Genomic DNA, 24,823 nt, shown 5'->3' with positions numbered 1-24,823 from the left:
ATTAAGAACATCCACAATTTTTTATTTTAAAATACCTGAAAATCACAATAAATCAGCATCACTTTTACAAGATTTATAATGCAGTGTTGTCAAAACTGTGTGCCGAGGCACTCTAGAGTTCTTCCTAAATTTTTAGAAAATGTCATGTCGTGGCTTAACACCAAAGTGCGCCGTGGCACAAAAAAGTATAGACATCACTGTCCTAATGTAATAATCACATGTGGCGATCATCAAACTTACAATTAATTATTTTTAATATCGTAATAAAATCTCATTTTATCTAAATTTTCTTTCTATCTAATTGCGTCGTGATCACTGGGCCAAAAAGTCTGTTACCTTAAACTTTACAGAGAATTGTTTTTGATGAAAAATTTGAGATTTAAATTTTAATTTCTCATTCTTTTTTATGTTCGCTCTTTTTTGCATTGTTGATTTCTCCGTGATTAATATTTTGCTCACTTCATTAATTTGATGCCTTTTTTGACCCATGTATGTATGTATGTATACTGTTGTTTCATCTCATTCGCTCATATTGATGCAAACAATCGGACATGATCAATCAAATGAAGAAAAGATGTAAATGAAGAAATGTAAAGAAGAATTGTGTTGCAGGTTGTTTTAGACAAGTCAAAATGAAAAATAAAATCATCATAATGAGACATGATGTTGTCAGCAGCCAGTTAAACAGTAAGCTGCAGTGGCACAGATGAGGTGTAAGTACATTTACTGTCAATGAAATTTACCATAATAAATTCCATAAGTCATTCAGTTTCTTGATTGACGATTATGTCTATCCGCTCATTATTAGTGGCCATTATGATCCATCAACACTTTAGCGATGGTAAAGAATCTTAAATTCCCAATTTAAAATCACACGTTTATTTTTAAGAGAGAAAAACTTTTACCTAAATTTGATCGAAAGGTCATCAGCCAAAGAACATGTTTATTGCAAGTTGCAACGTGTTTTTATGATCAAAGTTTGCATTTGTATTTTGCGATTAACTTAAAAATGAAAAACAGTAGTGAACTATGGAGTTTTTATTTATAATTTATACAAAATTACAATCAATAATCAAATCGATACATTCATCAGGTACATGAACTTTGAAAAGTTAATTCTGGTCAACTCATTTGGGGTCGTTCATTTATTATGTTCGCTTTTTATGGACATTATTTAATGAGGTGAGGTGGGGTGCGAGGAGGTTCCCAATAATTTGTTTTTTGCGATACTTAATAAGTAAACGTCCCCTTTTCGGGGATCAAAAACTGCAAATGGTTAAAATTAATACGCCTTTGATATCAATATTAATTAATATTAAGTAGAGCTCGAAGTCAACTCAGATTTTGAATGAAAAAGTCGACTTGAATCAATTCGAGTCAACTTCGAGCTCTGATATTAAGTTTGTCTTCGATTTTTATTTAAAAGTAAATTCAGCATATCATCGTTAATATGTTGATTGATATGAATAATAAGATTAAGGAACTAAATTTCACTGAGATGCAGATCAGGAGTATGATCAGTTGCTTTCATACTGTTTATAACCGAAATTTATTCCAAAATGAAAGCAAAATTAAATGTCTTTTTGCTTAAGGGTATCAAAATTGGAGAAAAAAACGCATTCCATAAAAAATATTCACTTTTATTAAACTTGACCCAGCTCATAATTCATTTTCGCTTTTTATTTGTGTGGTATGAACACATACATTAATATTATTCAGGTCCAAAAAAATTATTAAAAAATGTATGTACTTTCAAGAGAAAAAGAGAAAAAAAAGATAAGAGCAAAGCATATTGATGCACCTGGACATAAAATTATGAAAATGTAAAAAAGAGATGATGTTGAAAAGAAATTGAAAATAATAAGAATTTCAAATCAAGCTTGGACATTGATCTTGCTTATGTAATATCATAAAAATGCAATTATTGTTTGTAATTTACAGTAAATCCTAAAAAAGATCAATTCATTTTTAATTTCATTTAATTTTTTATTCTTCTCTACAATTTCTTAGAAAAATTTTAGCCAATTGTGGGAAGTGAAGCGAAGAAATTGAAATTGAAAATTATTTACACACGTGCAAGCATCTTTATTTAAGTATTTTGTATTGTATTTCCAGAGTTGTGCTTCCTTTAATTTACATAAATTTTAAAATCAGCTTGTGCAAAAATTAAGGAAGAATCAGAATAATGAAGTTAAGCTGCTGGAGTGCAAATCAGCAATGCTTATTTATTAATAAGTTTAATTAAAGACTCCTTACGGATTTAATTTAATAACAACGATGTTTATTCTTCAATAATCAGAAACAGACTAAATATTTATATGAAGGGGACTAACAACTAGAAAAGGGGAAAACAACTAATTGTAGTTGCATAAAGTTTAAATATAAAATAACCGTTAATATATTCACAACAAATAAAAGGCTAATCCCTCACCAGAATATCAACTCTGAATTTTTATTTCCTTTTATTTCATATTCTAACAAATTATTCAAGAAATATTCAATTCTTTTGTTGGAATTATTTATGATGTGGGATATTGTATACAGAAAAAAAATATGAATGATCACATGCACATCATGCATCATTATTGGCAGGTCATGAAATTGTTTATATACAATAGTCACATACTTGAATCACTTGCAATTTCAATTTCTATAATTGATTTTCATTTCTTTTTTATTTTTTTTGTTGAATTCGTTTTACTTCTTTTTATTTTTCAAACCTCGCTTACTAACTACTTGATGCGGTTTTGTTTGAAAATTTTCAGTAAGAAAAGAAATGCGAGATTGGGATGGATCGATGAATGATGTTTGAATGTCTCATTATAAATTGCCCACACACGTATGCCATGAAAACTTTCTTTCAATAAATTAATCTCTATATTCATTTATTATGCTGCTGATTATAATAGATTAATACTTAAAATATTATTTTTTATAACAACTGTCACGTGACTTAACAATGATAAAAATTATGTGAAATTACTTTTTGTCTGCATCTGCTTGCTGTTAACTGTTGTTACATCAATTTTCTCAGAAAAAATCGATGACAGCTCATGGAATTTTAATTTGCTATACATTCATTTACAAAATGAAAAATAAAAAAAAATTGATCAATGAAAAAAACGATCGCAAAAGCATGAAAATAAGCAGGCCAAAGAAATTTTATTTTTTAATATATTTTTTTATTTTGCCGCTGCGTTAACATAACAGAGAGCACGCTAAAAATTGAAATCTCTTCTTTCACCTTTTCAAAAAAAAAAAGATTTTTCAATCAGAGATGGGCTTTTGTAATTGCATTTCGCTTTTTCTTGTACATAGGACACTAGAGAGATGTGAACTTTTTAAAAGAATGAGACCACTAAGCTAATGATTTAATAAAATGTTCAAACTTTAGGTGCTATATTGACTCCTACCGCGTCATACTCTACATTTCTTTACCTAAGCCAAATTACTTCACTAGTGGCAGACAATCTTTATGTTTTGAGGCTACGCTTAACGTTATGTGCCCGAAATATTTTTGAAGATGTAATTTGCCAATTTTCAATCACAAATGCAATACTGTCTCTGTGAACATCTTCCTTTTATGAATTCTTTAGCTATCCTTTTGATCTTTTGCCATCTTCAAAGTCAAACTTGAAGTCCTTTTTAAAGGAGCGTCTACATGTCTTCTTGTTACATGTCCAGCCCATCGAACTGAACAGTTCCTTGTGCAAATGAGAATAGTTTGACCATTACAAAATGTCCACATGTAGAATAGTTGACAGCTGTTATCAATATAGAAAGGAGCATGAAAGCACCCTGTTGATGATAATAAGACAGAACATGCATGAAAAATTCAAAAATTTCGAAGAATTTTATTTTTGTAAGTTCTATGACATTTAATCATGACACTATGTTGACTGCTGATGTATCATCATGAGTTAATAATATGCAATGACGTTCAAATTGCAATGATAGATGATGCATGATGATTAATTCCGATTGTATGCTTGAGATTAGCAAAAAACGTCCATAAGCATGAGCGCAATAGTTATATTTAAAATGAAATATTGAAACCTTGGCTCTAATTGGAAGCACATTCATACAGTCATCCATCCATCGAGCAATCCGATCTCAACCATAATATACAAACACAAATAGTGAGGGTTAGTGAGTGCATCATGACATCATGTCTCCTCATGTCTTAAAAATATTGGGTATGAAAAAAAAAATACAAGATTGATCGGTGGCGATAAAATATAAAATAATTTTAATGGCGTCGATGCCATTTACTTGATTGCGACAATGAAAATATGCAATTGTATCGCTGCAACTATTTATTATGTAAAATTGTGATGCCAAGACTTGATGTGCAATGGGCACCAGATTCATTAAAAGAAGAGTTATAAATGTTAGAGATGAGCATTCTTCTTTAGTTTTTGTGAGAAAAAACAGAGAAAGTTGAGAAAAAAGAAGTTCTAGGAATTATGCAGACATAAAGAATGCGGAAAGAATTTTTTTGTTAAATAGAAGGAAATTCACAAGGGCATGCAAAGAAAGGGTTATGCAAGGGATAATTGTTGGTAAAAATACATATTCTATAAAGAAAGTCCGAAAAGGAAACAATTAGACTACATGTAGAGAGTCGTATAGAAGCCTAACATATTTTTTGAAGCTATTCTTAGGAATTTAGCAACGTTATCATTTTCTACCTCAGTTTTAAGTAAATATACATAAATTTACAACATTTCTGTATGTTAAACTCTATTGATTACTGTTCTAGGAAGATGATGCAATATTAGTCCATAAATGGTTCAAGAGTAAACTAGTTCGTTGAAAATCTGCGTACACGGGTGTTACAATAAACTCATAACTTTCGTAAACATGATGTCGTAAAAGCAAGAAAGGTTGATTTACATCCTACTTTTGCAGGAATGACACAGCACGAATTTTAAATTTATTATGTAAATGCACTCATACCTAACCTTTTGTAACATCCTTGAACTCATAAAATTCACTTCTTCTTCATAGCTTCCTTCTTTTTTTGGTTCAAGAATATCTGTTTCATCTTTTGTTCTCTTATTTTAAATGGAAGTTTGGGATGAATAACGGATTCACGAGTATTTTTATTACACCTTCTAAAGACTTGTTAGATTTTTGGAAATGAGATCTTCTAAGTAAGCTTTGTAAGTTGCATACAGCATTTTATTTCCGGGTAACAATAGGTAGTTCTTCAGATTAATTATTTAAGTTTTTGATCTTTCAACTTTCGCTTTTTAACAAATTTTTCTTTCACTAAACAGAAACAAAAGCATTCCAAACTGAAGCCATAAATATCTTTAACATTCCTACCACATGTCATGACATGACTTTTTTCATAATCATGATCATTTATAATTGTTACTACATGTATAATAGCAAATTTGTACAAATTTCATTTAATTTGACATAATAGATTTCGGTAGAGTTCATAAATAAGTTAAATTAGGGTGTGAATTAGAAAGAAAACGTCATTTTATTGATATGTCTGTATTTTCATTCAACGAACGACACCCACTTAAATGGTCGTAATAAGTGAACGGACCCTAATCTTAAGTTCAATTCTTGTATGAGAAGAAATATTATTATATCATCATTAAATGATAGAATGATCACGAGATAATCATGCGCTATAGCTACTCTTCTATAATAATCAGCCTCTTTTATTCCATATTCAGTCACACCTTTATATATACTTGATCGATGTAGGATTGTTATTATTTTCATTTATGAACATTCACTGAGAGCTGCAAGCTTCAGTACAAATTTATATATAGGTAAATATGTGATTATATCACTAATTTTATGCAGGCTATTGATTGTATTCTAAACTCAAAAACGGGTAGCAAAGATTTAAAATTTATGTTTATGCACACAACTTCATTATTATTGAAATTAGTCATCTCAGAAGATACCAAGAAAATCAAGAAGCACATTTTTTTTCACATGAAATTCTGGGAAATATAAAAAAGCATAATTAAGCAAGACTTTATCATAAAAAACCGTTTAAAAGTTAAAATAAACTATTAACAATAATTTAACAGCGAGTAATCAACAAAATCAGGTAAAATTAAGAATAAAACAGTTTGAAAATGTATTGAACATAGATTCGATAAAAGAAGCTCTAATGCTGAAAAAAACTAATTTAATAAGCTAAATTTTGTTGTTTCTTTATTTGCAGGATTAATAATGAGTAAGCCGTTAAGTAAAAAGTTGAAAGGGGACTATGAGGACAATAGTTCCGAGCTAAGTAATCAGCAGGATGAACCAATGACAATTGGTCGTGGAAGAGGTAGAGGTGAAAGTTCTACAGATAGCTCAAGTACATCTGGAAGTCGAAGAAAATTAAAAGAGGATAAGTCAGAACAGTCATCAATACCGAGCGATCTACGAAAAGATGGCAGAGAAAGGTGGCTTGCTTCAAATAAGCCAATTTACACAACGCGTCCAGAACATGTTATATGTAAGAGAACAGAAGGAGGCCAAAATGACCATGAACTTTATGCAAATTATTTTCGCATCGGCATACAACCTAATTTTGAATTTGCACAATATCGAGTAGATTTTTCACCAGATGTTGATATGATTAAATTACGTCGGTATCTTGTTGCAAAATGCTCTGATAAGATTAGAGGATACGTATATGATGGAGGAAATTTAGTATATTTAACCAAACGTTTACCACAAGATTCAATTGTTATTCCAATCACTACTGAACAAAAGGAGCAATTTAATGTCAAGTTCAAGTATACAAATGTCACTATCAAAAGTACGGATTCGACTGCTATGATGGTATTAAATTGCATTTTGCGAAATGCAATGAGAGGATTAAACTTGAAGTTAATTCAGCGAAACTTGTATGATGAACGCGCTAAGGTAAATGAGTATTTAAATCTTTTTGTTACAATCAATTATGTTCTAATGTATTCTTATTTCCATACCAGGTTTTGATCAACGAATATCGTTTAGAGCTTTGGCCAGGATATGAAACATCCATTAGACAACATGAGAAAGACATTCTTGTTTGCTGTGAAATATCGCACAAGGTTTTAAAACTGATATGAAGTTTTTGTCTGGTATATTTACTAATTATGTTTTCTCAGGTCATGCGTTTCGATACTGTTTACAGTATTCTACAATCAAAGGAACATGATCGTGTACCAGATATAAGAACAGCTTTTTGCAAAGAGATTATTGGAACCGTTGTTTTGACAAGATACAACAACCGTACATATCGCATTGATGATGTTCGATTTGATTTGAATCCAAAAAGTACATTTAAGGCAGGAGATAAGGAAATATCATTCATCGAGTACTACAAGTCTCGATATAATCTTACAATTAATGATCGCAATCAACCATTACTGGTTTCTAATCCTAAGGTAAATCACAAACTTTAATTAAATCAATATCAATTTCGTAATAATATATCTTTAAATAGGCTAGAGATATTCGAGCTGGTAAAAATGAACCAGTATTGTTGATTCCAGAATTGTGTTTTACAACAGGTCTAACAGATTCAATGCGTAGTGACTTTAACGTTATGAAACGTTTGGGAGAGTAAGTAAAAATAAATATTTTGGCCATTCTGATTATTAAAACTATTTTTTTCCTCCCAGATATACACGTATGGATCCTACAAAGCGTGTTCAACAGTTGGAGGAATTCAGTCGACGCATAAATCAAACTGAAGAATGCTTCCAAAAGTTGGAATCATTTGGTGTTAACTTAGATCGTCAATTATTGCCTGTACCTGGACGTATTTTGAAGCAAGAGACAATCTTATTTGGACAAGGACGAACAAATCAAAATGATTTTAAAGCAGATTGGACACAAGGAATTCGTAATCCTATGTTTAAAAACGTTCCTTTACAACGTTGGGGAATTATTTATCCATCGCGATCTGAACGTGACTTTAATGAGTTTATGAAAATATTTGAAGATGTTGCTCGTGGTCAGCAATTTGAGATGGGAGCTCCAAAATATAGTGTAATAAACGATGATCGTCCACGTACTTATGCTGATGCTCTTGAATCCTTTTGTGCACGAGATCCGAAATTTGTGATGGTCATATTGCCTAACAATAATGCTGAAAGATATAAAATAGTGAAGACTATAACGTACGTTAATCGTGGAATTCCATCACAAGTTATTGTCCAAAGAACAATTCAACCGAAAAAAGGAAGCATGGCAGGTGTGAAATCAATTGCCACAAAAATTTTACTTCAGGTTAGTAATTATTAATAAATTAAACTATTTTTTACAAATGTCTAAAATTGATTGAATTCTAGATCAATGCTAAGCTTGGTGGAGTTCCGTGGATGATTAATATGCCATTAAGTGGACTTATGACAATCGGATTTGACGTTACTCACGACACTAATGACAAGTCAAAATCGTTTGGAGCATTTGTGGCTTCAATGGACTTGAAAGTTAAAGTTAGTTTCTTTAGCACCGTAAGCGAACATCGAAATGGCGAAGAATGTTCTAACAACATCGGCATTCACATGCAAAAAGCTTTAATGGCTTGGCGCGAAGAGAATGGATCATTACCAGAACGCATATTATTCTATCGCGATGGTAAATCAAAATTTATTTTAATCCATTAGGTATTCATTTTTATAATTTTAATCTTTATTGCATAGGTGTTGGCGATGGACAAATTCAATATGTACACGAAATCGAAGTTAAGAAAATTAAAGATGTTCTCAGAGGCTGTTATGGCGAAAAATTTCCAAAATTTGCATTTGTCGTCGTTTCAAAGCGAATTAACACTCGAGTATTTAACAAAACAGGAAGTCGTCGTTATGAAAATCCAGTTTCTGGAACTGTAGTTGATGATGTTGTTACTTTGCCTGAAAGATATGACTTCTTTTTGATTAGTCAATCTGTACGACAAGGAACAGTCTCTCCAACTAGCTACAACATCATTGATGACTGTTTCGGTTTATCACCAGAACGAATGCAAATGCTAACATATAAAATGTGCCATTTGTATTACAATTGGTCAGGCACAACAAGGTATACATTGTTAAGTTATTTTTTATGTTTATATTATCTAAACATTTTGTCTTATAGAGTTCCTGCTGTTGTTCAATATGCTCATAAGCTGTCCGTTCTTGTTGGTCAATTTCTGCACATTACGCCTAACTCACATTTGGACAAATCACTGTATTACTTGTAATGCATTTACTATTATTAATATGTTTTTAAGAAGAAAAAAATAATCTATTGCAACATAATTAACTCTAATCATTAAGAACGACTACACGAATAACATGGAAAGAATTATACATCACTAAATTAGAAATTACTGAATTACTTCTATTTTTAAACATTCAAACTTAATGGAATTAAGCTAAATTAATGAAATATTATAAACAGATTGTAAAACATGAAGATCAAATTTAAATAAAGAGGAGTAGCCTTTTCCGCCAATTTATTAATATTTTAATTATCTGAGTACTGCGTTGCTAATGATAAATATATTTGATTAAGATGACTTAGATCGAGGAACTCAATTGCTTTTCTGTATTAGAGATGTAATGAGTAATTACTTAAGGGAGCGTTCACTTATTACGTTATGCCAAAAAATCTGTTTTTCTGTGACTTTCAATTAAATATGAGCCTAGTTTTTGCCTAGACTTGTGTGAGCTTCAAATAAAGTAAACATACGTACATATCTAGTTAGTTTTCTTTATTAATTATGAAATTGATAACATGAAAAGTTTTTTGGTTATGAATATGACACTTTTAGTCAGATATTATTTGCGAGTTCCGAATATCTTAAGCACGTTCTCCTCTAATTCGTCTAGCTAATTGAATGTCCTTTGGCATAATTGTTACACGCTTGGCATGGATGGCGCACAAGTTTGTGTCTTCGAACAATCCGACGAGATAAGCTTCAGATGCTTCTTGTAAAGCCATGACCGCTGATGATTGGAAACGCAAGTCTGTCTTAAAATCTTGTGCAATTTCACGAACAAGACGTTGGAATGGCAATTTTCGGATCAATAATTCCGTTGATTTCTGATAGCGACGAATTTCACGAAGTGCGACAGTTCCTGGACGATAACGATGAGGCTTTTTTACTCCTCCGGTGACATTTGTTGTCTTTCTTGCAGCTTTTGTTGCTAATTGTTTACGTGGTGCTTTTCCACCAGTTGATTTACGAGCTGTTTGTTTTGTACGAGCCATTTTGTTATAGGTATTTTAACTATAATTTAACAAATGTGTTTTTGTGATAACCTCAATAGTGAATTATTCAATAATTTACTTTCAACTTACCTTTTTGATATTTGTTCTACGATAGTTCAAAATAAAATGACGAAAAATTTGTTTACTTCTCCTTTTATATGACATTTTTATGTAATTGTGTTAGTGTGTACAAAAGATGCGCTTTGTTCTTTTTAGCAAAAACTGAAAATTTGAATATTTTGCGTTCCCTGAATTTCATAAAAATGTGTTTCTTATTTAACTTCTGAGATGACAAATTTCAATAATCATGAAGTTGAGCGCATAAACATAACATTTAAATCTTTGTTGACCGTTGATTATCGTTAAGTTAGAAATCAGAAAAAAATCCTAAATGTGTCTGCTGAATCTCTTCATGTTGATGTCACTTTCCTAATTTACCTATTTATATCTACCTAGTAAAAAGTTATGATGTTGCTAGTAAGTGACGAAGAGATAAGTGACTTCAATATAAATGATATAGACGGTTAAGGAGAAAGCATTAAAACAGAATCTTTTATCAAATTTTATTTTTATTTTTTTAATGATAGATTGTGATGAATTATGAATATGAGCCAACATTGACCTACATTTCATACATCAATATCTCTGCTTTATCGAAAGAAACGCATTGGCAAAAATAATAAAAGACCATTTGAATATTTTACTCTAGGAGTAACACATGGCTATGCTAAGGTACTTTTCTTTTCATGATAAATCACACAATATTTTTTTCATCAATCTCATGAGAATTTAGTAGTATCTGTCTGCAAAGACATTATTGTACATGCTTCGTTTTGTTTTTCTCTTCATTTTGCGATCAGTTTTTGCTCTTTCGAATAAAAAAAGGGAGAAGTAAAAAAAGCAAAGATCTTTTAATGATTATCTCAGTCATTTTACCTTAGATGTTTTTTATTTATTTCGTCAGCATGCACGCATATTATAAAAGAAATCGAATAAGAAACGTAAATCTAAGATGAAAGTGAAATGCTTGAGATCTGTTGAATTTATGTTTTATTCAAAGATTTCATACATTAATGACAGTAATTATCAAAATAATGATATTGACAATGTAGCTTAACAAATTTATAGTCAGACTAAAATGTTATAGGTAATTAGATTGATGTACAAAAACATTTAATGAATCTGCTTTGATATTCATTTATTTCCTTAGTTTCCGCTTTCTTGACAGTTACTTTGAATGATGACGCTTGTTGTGTACCTGTAGATTTTTCTTGATACGGAACTTTTTGTTGCATAGTTCACATTCGTAATCGAAAACATTAGAATGTATTGTCTGTGAAATAATGATTTTGAGGAGGCATTAAAATAAATGATTTGAAAAATAAATTTGTTTATACTCACAATGTGACGTTGTAAATCTGACTTTTGATAAAATGCCATTGGACAGTCCTCACATGCAAATTGTTTGTTGCCTGAAAAATAATTTTTTTTTAAAAACCACATTTTATGAATAAAACAACAAAATTATTACCAGAATGAATGACTTCATGTCTCGCTAGACTTCCTTTACGATATAATTTTTTGCATACTTTACATCGGCCCATCTCACTTTTTACTCTATCTGATATTTCTGACATCGACTGGGTTCTTTTAACTTTTTTCTTACCCAGCTTAATTTTAAATTGCGATGATTTGGTGACGACAGGACTTATAGGTGATACTGATTTTTCTTCAGTTTTAATTGTTATCGCTTCCGGCGCTGATCGACGGTTGTTGTAATTTCGCGGAAGAGGAGGTATATAAGGAGTTTCTCGATTGTGCATAATTTTGTTATGCCGATCCAGATTGAATTTCTTACAGAAACATTTATTACAAATTTCACATTTAAATCGGGTTTTCCTGTCAACATTAGGAATTGAATCATTCATACTTGAATCATTATTTTCATATGAATCTGGCTCATCATGCTCATCAATTGGTTCTGTTTTAATTTCGTTTGATAATAAGCATTCATCATCTTTATTCATTTTCTCCAATTCTTCTTTGGCTAGTTTTAGCATAACTTCTGCCCGTTGCATAGAACTTTTGTCCAGAGAAATTGCTTTTTCAAAATATTCAATACTGTCGAGCCATTTCTCCTCACGATAATAAGCAAGTCCTTTGGCGTAAAACGAAAATCCATTTTTGTTATTAATTTTAAGTATATCATCTAAAATTTTGTGAGCTTCTGTGAGTTTGATACCCAAATGAATAAGACATGCCGCTTTGAGAATTTGATACTCAATCCAGTCTTTGGCTGATTCGGCAACCAAGTCTATGTATATAATGCACTCCTTGTATTCCTTGCGTTTATAGCAGTTGAAAATTTCCTCATATTTTGGTGGTTTCTTCTTGATTGATGCAGCTGTTTCATTTCTTAATGATCGCCTACGTTTATTATCGGATAGATCTGCTTTAATCCTTTTGACTTCAGCATTCTGGACAAACTCCTCTAATTCCATTTCTTTCCTCTTTTGGATTGATGATGTTAACTGAGCTGGACTTTTTGCTTCCTCTACTTTTATATTCTCACACTCAATCATATTGTTTTGATCTTCAGCAGGTAGTTCCTCCAAAAGATTCTCATTTACTTGAGATTCAATTATTATATCTGGATCATCGACTTCAATTTTTGTTGCTGGATTAATTTTCTCACTTTGCTCCTCTTCTATATCCTCTATTTGAGTAAGTTTTGTTCCTTTTTTCATGATTTAATATAAATAACAATTTTAGGTAAAATTAAAAACTTAATTTTTAACAAATTAAAACTCAACAAACTTATTTTGTTTAGGTATTTGCGCGAAACCCTTGTGCTAATTTTATCCGAATCTTAAAAGATCGTCAATTTTAATTCATTTTTTTTAGGGACTTAAGTTAATTGTTAATATTTAAGTATATTTATTATTAATTAATAGTAATTAATTACTATTTAAAAGGAGGTTATTTAGCACAATAAAAACGAAAATTATAAAATTGTAAAACTTAATGTAACCGATTTTTGAAATTTGAAAATCAGGGGTGTGAAAATTTGTAAACAAACTTTTTGTGCAAAAATAAAAGGAATAATATTGTTTAATTATTTTACTGCTGTTCTGGATTGAAATGGGAGTTACAATGTAAGTTAAAATGTTTAATAAAGTATCGTTAATTACTTAAGTATGAAATTAATTACAGTTTGGTACCATATCCCTTGGATAATAAAAAAACCGGGCCTGAAGTTATTGAAGAGCTATCAAAGCGACTGCTGGCAATGCAAGCTACACAAGCTGGACATTTTTTGGTAGATGGAGATGTATTTGAGAGTTGTAAGTTTGTCATAAAATAAATTTTATTCAGATTTTATAATATTTTTCTTAATTCCAGCATTTAACAAAACGAAGATCCATGTAATGCACAATTCTGAATATCCTGCTAGTGTTTTCTCAATACTAGATAATGGACAGAAACAAATTCCACTTATAACTGATCTGATTTTTGATCTACTTATGCTAAAAGTAAATCCAATTTATGCATCAAGGAAGCAACTAAAGGTATAATTAAATGATCCTGAAATGTCAAGCAATGTTAACTAAATATTTATTTTAATTTAATAGATTGAGTCAAAAGGTCCCCGATTTGAACTGGGTGATTTTCTTGTGAAGCTTGGAAGTGTGACGATGAGTCAAAGTCAAACATTTAAGGGGATCCTCATAGAAGTTGATTATCGACCTTGCCTGATTCCAATTATTTGCTGGGAATTAATTCGAGAATTTCTTCAAGGCTTTTTAGGCCAATACTCTCCAACAACAATTCCAGTCTATTTTACAAATTCTGTTCCAAATCCTCATCATCCGGTTCCATACCAAAAATCAAACGATACATACCAGCCGATTGATACAGTCCAACAATATCTAGAACATTTTAATAATTATAGAAAACAGACCATAGCATTGATGATGGGACCTAATAAATAAGTAAATACTCCTTAATAAATATTATTTTTTTAAATGTAAAGAAAACTCAATTAATAAGGTATTTCATTAAAGATTTTATTAAATTTTGTCATTATAAATAATAATAAAATATGAAAATTAACAAATTTCTCTTTTTTCAGACATATCTCTTACAGAATTAATTAATTCATCTAACATCGCAAATTTCATTTATTGTCTCAATTCATTTTCTTATTGATTTTTCATTATTAGATACTTTAATTTTTATTATGTATTTTAGATGTCCTTGAAAATTTAGGTGTCAAAGCTATACATTGAAAATCTTTAAATTTTCGTCCTCTCAAAGCTTATTGTTAATTTTTTTATTGTTCTCATTTTTTGGCAGGATTTGTCTCTACTAAAGAATACGTGAGCAGCGATTTGGTTTCTAAATTTTGTTTTTATTTCTTTTTTTGTTAAAAATGCATACAAGTTCCAATTATTGATTCTTTAAACTTTTAAATCCGAATTTTAAGCTTTATCAGGAAATACATAAATTGCATTCATTATTTGTCATCATATTTATTGTCTGTGTAAAGAGAATACTCAGTTTTTTTATGCATGAAATTACAGAAAATCTACGAAATTACAGAATTATGTACGCTGGAAAGCGAATAAAGGAAAGAAAGTTTTATGAGCGAAACAACGGATAGGATGAATCCCATCTTTAATTTCAATCGTTCCGAATACAATTTATATAGACATGCAACTACATTGTAGTATTTTTCATTTTTTTAGGCTCTACAAATTTTTGTGCGATTCTCGCATTGACCATTTCGATAAGGACTTTTTACATTTTTTTTAATTAAATAAATTTGTTTATATATCGGAAGAAAGAAAATAATTGATTTATTTATGAGACACGTTTGCATTGCTATTAAAAATAGGACCTTTATAATTTAGGTATTTTCATTTACTCTATTAGAGATGATTTATTCTTTAAAATATTTTAATTTTTTTTAATTATTGTCATTAACATATCGATTTTTTCTCTCTGATAAATCGTATTTGTTAAATTTCTCATAAGTATATATACATTACTTGAACCAGCAATGTATCACTAGTAAGTCTCAAAGCTATATTTTGGAAATTTACTGCCACTCAAATATTTCAATCTAAAATATCATTAAATGGTGTCTATATTTTTATAAATTTTAAACTAAAAATGCTTGAATTGTTTTCGATGCCTAAATTAAAACTCAAAAATATATTAAATTAAACTAAATTTTAAATCATAAAATAGAAGAAAGAATTGAAATTTAAAATTAATAAAAAATAAAATTTGAGGCTGTTCACATCTTACGTTACAGAATTCTAAGAATTTCTATTGTTTAAATGAGATTCACTCTCTGAACGTAATAAGTGACCAGTTCCTTTTATTAAAAACCTAAATAATTTTCTCAATAATTTGTATAAAAATAAAAAAGAAATATAATTAAGTTGAATGGAAAAAGGTGCCGTTGAAAATTAAAACATAAAAAAAATACTGAATAGCTGATTTGTACAGTTGCTGAGCTGTGTTACTTAAACCCGACTCTTAAAAACTCTGCGTACGTATATAAAGTTATGTTATAATTTATAATTATTTAGAATATTTTCATACATGTTGACTCGAATCGACTTCGAGCTCTGTTGTGAAGAGAACGTTCGGAAATTGCATAACGCTTAGGAGGATTTGAAATTTTCTAACGGAGTACAAATTTTGGTTCATGATTTTGTTACGAATCGTTATAGTAGGAAGAGGATTGAGGGATTCTACATATTTTAAGCGTTAAGTACCTTAACAGGCAATGAGCATTCTTTCAAGAGCTTGCTCTGTATAAACATGCTCGTGAGCGGAAACTCAGCATACTCTACCCTTGAAAGCATTCTCTTTGTCTGATAGGGTTAATTTCCGAAGGTTCCTAAAGTTAATGGTTAATCCTGTGTATTCCAAAGTTTACTGCGACAAACTGTTGGGTCGTGAGTGAATTCTAGATGTAAACATAAAAATATTGGAAGATACTGGCATAATCAGTGGAAATTGAATGACCTTTCTTGGAAAATTGGTAATTTATATGTTAAAAACTAATAAAATTCAATTTCGATTCTTCTAGAAAGAACTTTTGAATAATAATTAGGAATTCCTTTTGAAAAGCTTTTTGATTCAATTTTAGATATACTGCAGCATTGAAATATACTTACAGTAGATACGACAGAGTTTCCAAGGTCAAGTTTAATTCAAATTAAGATAAAAATTAAATTAAATATTTGACTAGAAATCCCCAAAAAAATATATTTTGAAAAATAATAGAATTTCATCTTGATCTTAACATTCACAATAAAATTTATATTTGTTTATATCTTTTTTCTTCATTAGTTCTTCCTCTTTGAAGGCACAGGAGTGGAAGATCATTACATTAAAACTTTTTATCTGCGTTTTTTTTTTCATAAATATGTTTCTATGTTAAATGGAAACAATAATCATAAAAGTATATGTAGGTATACATATCCATTAATATTGTATTTTTAATAAAACTTTTTTTTTTGAACAAATGTTTGTTAAGTAGACTTTTGTTTTATAAAATAAATAGGTACCCAATCTGCTCAAATTACTCATGACATCCAAGTGCCTACCATATGACATCCACGTGGCAATTTTCATGTTAATTGTCATAAAAATTGTCACTTGGATGCCATATGGTCAACATTTAGCTGCCATTTAAGTCTTGTGCCGCTCGGGATGTATGAACAGAAAACTATTCTAATATTGGTTTGCATTATGCATGCTTAAAATTTATGATATTTCAACTGATATGGAACCGTGTTTAATTATGTATAAACATAGGATGTTGGAATAATACTATTTTAATATTCTTTTTAACATTTATTTTTAACTTTTTGGCTGGTCATTTAAAATTTATTGTCATTTAGTAAGGAAAAGACTTTTATTCTTCTATTGATGTAATCAGCTAGAGCCTTACGATTTATAAACTTTCACTTTAAAAGACTTTTTTATTGTCAATGATTTTTTGGAGTCAAAAGTTTAGGAAATATAAAGAAAATTTTGGATCTTGAGTGATAACAAGAAGGTAGATAGATAGAGTAATATAATTTATTGTCTTGATAGAGTTTTTATTCTTTTAAATTTGATATATTGGCTTTTATTTCATTTTGATTCTTAAACTCATTTTCAAAAGAAATGTTATTCTTCTTATTACTTAACTTCTCATTTGTTGCCACTTGACTGTCATATAATTCCAATTTGGAAACTCTCATTAAATAAATTTAAATAGATACAGAACGGCATAAATGAAAAAGGTTCATTCTTGGAGCTTTCAAAGATTCCACCAAAGTTCTTATTAACTCCAAATGGAAGCCAGCTAGTGTGACATGCCAAATGAAAGTCTTTGGTGTACTTATTTGATAGATTAAGATTTGATCATGGTCATCTGATATCAAATTCACTGAATTTTTCAGAGCTCGAAGGTGACTCAGATTTTGTATGGAAATGTCGACTCAAGTCGGTTCGACTTTGATTTCGAGCTCAAGAATTTTTAAAAACAAATTTCAAATTTTTCAATTTAAATTAAATTTTGTAAATATATTTCATATTGAAATCTTTCATTAAAGTATGTAAGCTCAACAAAAAAATCTTTGAAGGCAAAAGAAACCTTAAAAAAGAAAAAAAATTCTTTAAGATCTCTAAAGTTTTTATCAACTTCCCATTCATAATCCTTTGAAAATAAGTTTTTGATGAAGAATAAGCCATGTTTTTTCGCCGTTGTGTTTAAAATAATGAAGAATAAGTTAGATTGTTGTATGTACAAAAGGTTTTTTGAATTTTTAAACTTTCATGACTTTACCAGCAGTCATGGACTATATTTTTTGATATTATTCGTAATATGTATAAATTTCTTCTCTTTTACTTAAAATTATTTTTGATATCTTATAATATTTTCTTAAATTTTTTGTTCTTCTTCATAAAGACTTGATTGAAAACAATTTTATATCTCATTCATAAAGATTCTTTATTTTCGATCGCAATATAAAAATTATGCATTTAAAATTTTTTTTTCATCATTATTGTCATCATTTTTACATTTCATAATATGTGAAGTTTATTGATATAGTTCACTAATATACTTTTTTTTTCAACATTAGTATAAGCATTTTTTGCACTAAAAAAATTTGATTTCATTTATAGTAGTTTATTTATTGTACTAACAACTCCCAATCGACTCTAAGTACGATAATAGACTTCTTTTCATCTTATTTATTAATTTGAATATCCATTCATTTAGAACTATTGATCATGCTGCTTATGGTAAGCGAAATTCATTTTCTACAAAATATAAATCTATTTGATCATGCACACGTTTATCTTGATAATATCGATTTATCTTCATTTTCTCATATTACTGAAATCAGCTACTCGTGTGAAGTTAGTCAATTAATAAAAATTATTATGCTTATAGATTTATAAAGACATTCAATAAATGCATCATCATTTTTAAGAAGACATGCAAAGATTAATTTCATTTAAAGCATGAATAACCTTTAATTAATTAACATATAGACTTTATATCACACGAGTATATAATCTGCGTTGAATGATGTTAAGGTCATTGAATTAATTAAATTAAAATCGTATTTATTTGATAAATGTCCTTTCGAGCAATTAATTAACAGATACAAATTTTTAAAAGAGGGGCATCAAGAAACGGAAATTTAAAAGACTTTAAACTTCATGAGCATGAGCAATTGGATTTTAGATGGAAAAATACTATTTGGACTTTTTGGTTTGAAAAATATGTCTTGATATTAAGAAAAAAGTTTAATTATTAGGTACCCCTAACATATGAGAATATGCTCAATGAGTATCTTAGGGTACCAATGAGCATACTCAATAGTTTCAGTAAGATCCTCATTGAGCATATGCTCAATGTAGGTGTAATTGGTAGCTAGTTACTGTAACTAGTGAGCATGCTCATTGGCACTCTAAGATACTCATTGAGCATATACTCGTTTGTTGGGGATGTTTAGATAAATAATACTAAAATCATTTCCGCAAAGTATAAGAAGGTCTTGTTCTTTAACTTTATTAAAATAAATAAATTCTTCTGAAAACTCTTTGAATTCTTTTAAATATTGATAAAATCATAAGTATGGAATATAAGGAAATCATCCCTATATTATTTACAGTACATGAATATTATGGCAACTTCTAACGACTTATTCAAATTGACGATATTTCGTTTAGTAAAAATATTTAGATATTTCTAATCGTAAAGAAGAGCAGAAGAAATTCTTTGAAAGATTTTTAAAAAATTTCATTTTCTTATTTGTCATAGATTAATACGAATTAAACATATTATTGTATTATCATTTCATTATTATCATCATCTGCTATTATCACGTCAATGAGTTAAAACATGTTGAGCACGTGTGAAGAAGAATGCAAGTCGATTGCAATTTTCTATTCAGGCTCAATATTTAAAAATTGACGAACCAAAAAATAACGTTATAGAAGAAAAGAGTTTTATATTTATTCACATTACCGCTTTTAAATACGCTAAAGCTATGAAAGAAATAAATTGCGATCAAATTATCAGCTAAATACTAAACTAAATATTCTACGTGTGTGACCATATCTCATCGATTTATTACTATCGTTCTCATATATTTTGGGTCCATTTCATCTAAATCCTTTCCTTTTGTTTCTGGTACAACCATTATTACAAAGCATAAGCCAACGCATGATATGCAAGCAAAAAGCCAGAATGCTCCATCTAATCCAAGAAGTTGCTGTTGGAAATTAAATAAAATATTAGAAATTGCTGGTGACTTCAAAAAATTTACAAATTTACCTGGAAATCCACAAATGTTTTGACGCCAAGGAATGCGCAAAAATATGAGAATGATGTAGCGATTGAACTACCAATACCTCGATATTCGAGTGGAAAGAGTTCACCAATAAGAAGCCATGAAATCGGTGAAATTCCTATCAAATAAATTTTCATTAAAAAAGGCACTAAATTATCAAATTTTATCACTAACTTACCCAAAGAAAATGCTATAGTGAATATTAAAACACAGAGAAGAGGAATCCAGTCGTTATTTCCTCCTGTTACATTGTTTTCATCATAATGTACGTAAGAGCCGAAACTTGCTAAAGCAAGTGACATGAAGACACTACTAATAATGAGTAATGGAATACGTCCGACGGTATCAATTAACAATCCGGACAGCATTGATGCAAGTAATTGAACAAATCCGACAGCAACTGCACCACCATGTGGGTTCATTCCGGTGAATGTTTGTCGGAAGATTCTTACAGCATAAAAGCCAAAGGAATTTGCACCTGTTTGTTAAAATAATAAATAAATTCATTCCTTAATAAAACAATAAGATTTGAATTAAATTTAGGTACTTACCAGTGAATCTTTGAAATATCATTAAGCCGCACGTTATCATTACAGGTTTAATCAGTCTAGCATTTCTAAGAACTGACTTTACATTTGTTACAATCGTTTTGAACGAATATTTCATTGGAAGTCCATTATGACTTATTGATGATAAATTGCTATTTATATTATTGTCAATATTTAATCTCGATGTACGTATATTTGAACGAATCGTATCCAATTCAACATCAACGTTCTTATGTGGGCCGCGTAGCCATTGAAGGGATCTGAAGAAAAAATATATTAATAAATTTATTGATGAATCTTAATATGAAAGGAAAGATGAATATGTTGAATGCGATGAAGTACAAGTAAAAAGGGTATATATGATATCAAATTCTAATAAATCATACATTTCAAGTACAATGTTTTATCTTAGGCAAACGATATGGGTAAAATTTTAGATCATCTAAAAATAAAGTCGGAATGTATATAATACAAAACAATGTCTTTCCTATCTACAATCCCATCAAATCATATTAGCTGTAATCTTAATAAACTCGAACATATTTGCAAGTTCCAGGACATTCCTTTATTTCTTATTTTTATTCTTCAACATATGCTATGTCTCTCTATTTTGTCAAGTATGTCGTCATTTTTCTGCCGACCACACATATCACATAATGCATCTAACCGAGCATGTGTGGCTTATTACATTTTTCTCCAATTATGTCTTGTTTCACATCAAAGAAATCGTTTATTTGTGAAGAAGGAAAATGTTTGAAATTGAAGGAAATGAAATTTTTCTTCATGACTTGCAATTAATGCTTCATTTGCCAATGGATATGGAATGCTTTCTATAAATGTGTTACAAATACTCAGCATTCTCAAAATATTCAAGATAAAATTTCGATAAATCAAAAGCATTTCAATATGATTGCCCTTGCTTCCTACTTACCGATATGCATCTTCATCACGTCCTTTTAACATTAAGAAGCTCGGCGTTTCGGGAATATAAATCACAGTCACAAAAAGCATCATCGGTGCTACCGACACAAGCATGGCAAGTTGACGCCAATCCAGGATTGCACCAAGCATGTATGATATTAACATACCTAAGTGCCCCGAAACTTTCTGAATGGCACTTAAAAATCCACGAATATCGGGTGATGATATCTCACTTATATATACCTAATGAATGAGAATAATCGATATTGATATCCAATTCAATTAAATATTGTATATAGCAATATACCTGAGTACACAAATTAACAATCGCACAGCAAAATCCACCAATAAATGCGGTAATGAACATAGTTTCTACTGACTTAGCAAACACTGTAAGAATCCACGAGAGAGAAAACGGCAGTGAGATAATGGCAAGAACTCTTTTTCTTCCATGTTGCATGGCCATTCCACCAAACATTCCACCGAATAAAGCACCAAGCAATGATAACGATGCCACCCAACTTGCTTCTTGATCAGATACTGAAAAACTTGAATAATTTGTATGTTGATTGCGGATATGCAGCTCTTGAAGACTTGCTATGGCTGGACTAGAATAACCTTTCCCAAGACCGGCCGCTAATGGCCCAAGCGATACTGCTAAGGCTGCTACAATCTGTAAAGATGAAAATAAAATGTGATTTAATTTCAATCAAAGTGGTGGGCAACCTTTTTGTGTTACGGCACACTTTCGTGGTAAACCTCGGCTTAAGTTAAATGAAATATCCTCATACAATTTGAAATTAATGCAATAAAGTTTGTTAAACATCTTATCTTTTATGACATTTTAGAAAATTTAATTAAACTCATTGACTTTATGAGACTATAAAAGAAAATGCCAGTGTATGCATAAGAGATTATTTACTACAAAATGACTATTATAATCATAAAGGTGTCTATTAACACATACATGGGCGGTCCGTCGATTTGCTTATGAGAAATTGCAATTAAAATGTTTATAAAGTATTTTCAGATTTTCTTGCCGTATGCATTTAAAGTTGTAGATATTTTGTTTAATTTAACGTTATTGAATGGAAACAAAACCAGATTATTTAACAGATTGAGACACTGCTTTTTAGTATTATTTATACAAGGATATATTTACATAATATTCATGTACATAAGTAAAGTCTGTGAATAAATTCTCATGGCAATAATTTGTACATTTCTCGTAATTCATGATCAATGTTCGATCAAATGAAATAGAAAATAAGAATTTATTATTTTGTGCTGGTTATTTACATAACAAAATCAAAATCATCAATTCCGTACAAAATCATTTCATATCGGATTTGCTAGTTGTCAATTAAAAAAAGTAAATAAATCTTAAATTAATTAAAAATTTTCACGTTCAAATCAGAATTTTTAATGCATTAGGTATCATCTCCTACTCATAAATCAATTTACAAATGAGTAGCTGTAGTATGTTATTGATATATTTTAACTTGGGGTTACTTGGATATTAATTAATTTTTAATCTTAAAGAGGATTCATATTCATAAGCAATAAATACCCGATTAGCACACATTGAAATGTTGCGAATACCAGATGGCCATGACGACATCATTTTAATGTGTGCTGATCGGAATAGGATAAAAATTTATTTACATCATAACTCAACTATTTAAATCCAGAATGGTTTGAAATTGATAAATTCATAATAGATTTATAATTAGCTACTTAATTACTTATTTATTTGACGATAAATTTTTTATTAGCTCGCTATTATTTGATGCTTAAATCACGAAGATGCTATTCAATGAATGAAGCTACTTATGTAATTTTTGTATTTCATTTGTTAAAATATTTATCTTTATCGGAAATACATATCTCAATCTCAAACGTAGACAGCAATATCGTATATTACTCGATAGAATAAGGAATGTGCCTGCTTAATGAAAACTATGTATCTCCTGTTATTTATTGGACTATCTGTCATCTTGTTGTGTAACGTGTTTACAAAGTCTATGAAAAATTCTTAATAAATCTTTTAAAAACTAGAATTTTTACGCCACACGATATTAATTAAATATTTTACTAAAATTTTACGCATACTTTAATATTCCCTGAATTTGTTATTGACTATTGTAAAATAAATCAAGCTTATCTTTTCAATATCTGAAGTTAATTGATCTACAGATTCATTTAAATGCATTTTAATTATGCATTGAAATTTATTATTAATGCATATTAAATTAATGTGTCACTTAAAAGTGCGAGATTTATAAAAGTAATTTTTTCGACATTGAAATTCAGATTTATTGGTTTTAATCGAAGCGTAACTAAAACTTTCAGGGTAGCTTAGTAGTCGTTCACTAATTGCGAAACGCTCATAGGGGATCGAGAATTTGTTATGTTTCAATTTTTACATGGACATTTCCACAATAAGTGAACGGACCCTTAAACAGTCAGCTATTAATTTAAAACGTAAATATTGGCTAATTAAAATATCTTTAGTTCTATAAAATACACTAAATGACTGAAGACTGATTGTTGACTTGTATCAAAAATTCATATCATATTTATTTACATACAGATCAGTTTTCCTGTTGATTTTATTTTATTCAAATACGAGGAAATTGTTAAAAGTATTCAATTCTTTCTACAAATCATGTCTTGATATCTTTCGAGAAAATCATTAGAAACCTTGGAAATAAATCTGATAAAGAATGATTAATGTTAAATAACATCCGAGTTTAAAGGAATTTTAATTTTAATAACTCATATGATTTAATGCGGCATAAGTAAGCAAAATAAGAATGACGATAATATCGCGAGAAATTCTTTATTAATTATGTTTAAGTCCTCTTGAATTACTTTCCTATAAAACAAAGAATTTCATATAAATTGGTATTAATGTATTCCAAAAAAGCTTCTCGGTATAGGAAAAGTTTTATTCATACGAGAAATTATCTTATAAAGATACAATTATACTGTATATTAGATATGCTAGCATTTTCACAAAATCTCATAATTTTTCAAACATTTGTAAAACTTTTTTCATTATTTCAGACTTAAGAGGGTTTTTTTAAGAAAAAAAAAAAGCTACGACAAATATTGATTTTAATTTTTGAGTCTGCTAGGGAAAAAATATTTGCATAAGTAAGAAATTTCAAGAAGGAATTTCATTCATTTGAGAATATTTACAATGCGTCTTTATGGTTTCATTCTTGATTTAAGAATCTTTTCTTCATTCATAAACAGGAT

At 29.5% G+C, this 24,823-nt stretch overlaps 5 protein-coding genes across 5 annotated transcripts in view; 2 read left to right on the top strand and 3 right to left on the bottom strand.

The window, feature by feature from the left end:
• Positions 1–5,941: 5,941 nt before the first annotated feature.
• LOC139090549 (protein aubergine-like) lies at positions 5,942–9,397 on the top strand. Its single transcript, XM_070640289.1, has 9 exons — positions 5,942–6,082; positions 6,200–6,894; positions 6,963–7,064; positions 7,122–7,400; positions 7,460–7,578; positions 7,638–8,247; positions 8,310–8,598; positions 8,664–9,039; positions 9,097–9,397. The coding sequence occupies exons 2-9, from the start codon at positions 6,208–6,210 to the stop codon at positions 9,200–9,202; spliced, it is 2,568 nt and encodes an 855-aa protein (XP_070496390.1). The 5' UTR covers positions 5,942–6,082; positions 6,200–6,207; the 3' UTR covers positions 9,203–9,397.
• Positions 9,398–9,700: 303 nt separating this feature from the next.
• On the bottom strand, positions 9,701–10,384 carry LOC139090773 (histone H3-like). Its single transcript, XM_070640595.1, has 2 exons — positions 10,306–10,384; positions 9,701–10,234 (listed from the first exon to the last, which is right to left on the bottom strand). Exon 2 carries the CDS (start codon positions 10,213–10,215, stop codon positions 9,805–9,807), a length of 411 nt encoding a protein of 136 aa, XP_070496696.1. The 5' UTR covers positions 10,216–10,234; positions 10,306–10,384; the 3' UTR covers positions 9,701–9,804.
• An 839-nt stretch (positions 10,385–11,223) lies between these two features.
• On the bottom strand, positions 11,224–13,058 carry LOC139090641 (zinc finger protein 528-like). Its single transcript, XM_070640434.1, has 3 exons — positions 11,747–13,058; positions 11,617–11,687; positions 11,224–11,548 (listed from the first exon to the last, which is right to left on the bottom strand). Exons 1-3 carry the CDS (start codon positions 12,960–12,962, stop codon positions 11,444–11,446), a joined length of 1,392 nt encoding a protein of 463 aa, XP_070496535.1. The 5' UTR covers positions 12,963–13,058; the 3' UTR covers positions 11,224–11,443.
• Positions 13,059–13,276: 218 nt separating this feature from the next.
• On the top strand, positions 13,277–14,257 carry MED20 (Mediator complex subunit 20). Its single transcript, XM_070640592.1, has 4 exons — positions 13,277–13,370; positions 13,429–13,559; positions 13,618–13,784; positions 13,848–14,257. Exons 1-4 carry the CDS (start codon positions 13,357–13,359, stop codon positions 14,205–14,207), a joined length of 672 nt encoding a protein of 223 aa, XP_070496693.1. The 5' UTR covers positions 13,277–13,356; the 3' UTR covers positions 14,208–14,257.
• A 48-nt stretch (positions 14,258–14,305) lies between these two features.
• Positions 14,306–24,823, bottom strand: part of LOC139090747 (facilitated trehalose transporter Tret1-like) — a 76,939-nt gene continuing 66,421 nt past the window's right edge. The window contains exons 4-9 of the mRNA XM_070640550.1: positions 21,867–22,232; positions 21,570–21,802; positions 20,642–20,898; positions 20,269–20,568; positions 20,075–20,208; positions 14,306–20,012 (exon numbers count right to left, since the gene is read on the bottom strand). Of these exons, the coding sequence (XP_070496651.1) occupies positions 19,860–20,012; positions 20,075–20,208; positions 20,269–20,568; positions 20,642–20,898; positions 21,570–21,802; positions 21,867–22,232 (1,443 nt within the window). The 3' untranslated portion in view covers positions 14,306–19,859. The remainder of the gene's footprint in view (positions 20,013–20,074; positions 20,209–20,268; positions 20,569–20,641; positions 20,899–21,569; positions 21,803–21,866; positions 22,233–24,823) is intronic.

This window comes from Chironomus tepperi, unplaced genomic scaffold, assembly GCF_022539635.2.
Source record: "Chironomus tepperi strain 1889 unplaced genomic scaffold, CSIRO-AGI_Ctep_v1 contig_219, whole genome shotgun sequence".
NCBI classification, from domain to species: domain Eukaryota; kingdom Metazoa; phylum Arthropoda; class Insecta; order Diptera; family Chironomidae; genus Chironomus; species Chironomus tepperi.
The sequence above is the reverse complement of the archived record's forward strand: the minus strand, read 5'-3'. Positions and strand labels throughout refer to the sequence as shown.

Excerpts from the sequence above, each read along its gene's own strand:
- LOC139090549 (XM_070640289.1), top strand. The coding sequence starts at position 6,208 with ATGAGTAAGCCGTTAAGTAAAAAGTTGAAAGGGGACTATGAGGACAAT. Across the intron at positions 8,248-8,309 it reads CCACAAAAATTTTACTTCAG|ATCAATGCTAAGCTTGGTGG; the intron begins GTTAGTAATTAT and ends ATTGAATTCTAG. Across the intron at positions 8,599-8,663 it reads CATATTATTCTATCGCGATG|GTGTTGGCGATGGACAAATT; the intron begins GTAAATCAAAAT and ends TTTATTGCATAG.
- LOC139090773 (XM_070640595.1), bottom strand. The coding sequence starts at position 10,215 with ATGGCTCGTACAAAACAAACAGCTCGTAAATCAACTGGTGGAAAAGCA.
- LOC139090641 (XM_070640434.1), bottom strand. The coding sequence starts at position 12,962 with ATGAAAAAAGGAACAAAACTTACTCAAATAGAGGATATAGAAGAGGAG. Across the intron at positions 11,688-11,746 it reads ACATGAAGTCATTCATTCTG|GCAACAAACAATTTGCATGT; the intron begins GTAATAATTTTG and ends ATTATTTTTCAG. Across the intron at positions 11,549-11,616 it reads CAGATTTACAACGTCACATT|ACAATACATTCTAATGTTTT; the intron begins GTGAGTATAAAC and ends ATTATTTCACAG.
- MED20 (XM_070640592.1), top strand. Across the intron at positions 13,560-13,617 it reads TGGAGATGTATTTGAGAGTT|CATTTAACAAAACGAAGATC; the intron begins GTAAGTTTGTCA and ends TCTTAATTCCAG. Across the intron at positions 13,785-13,847 it reads CATCAAGGAAGCAACTAAAG|ATTGAGTCAAAAGGTCCCCG; the intron begins GTATAATTAAAT and ends TTAATTTAATAG.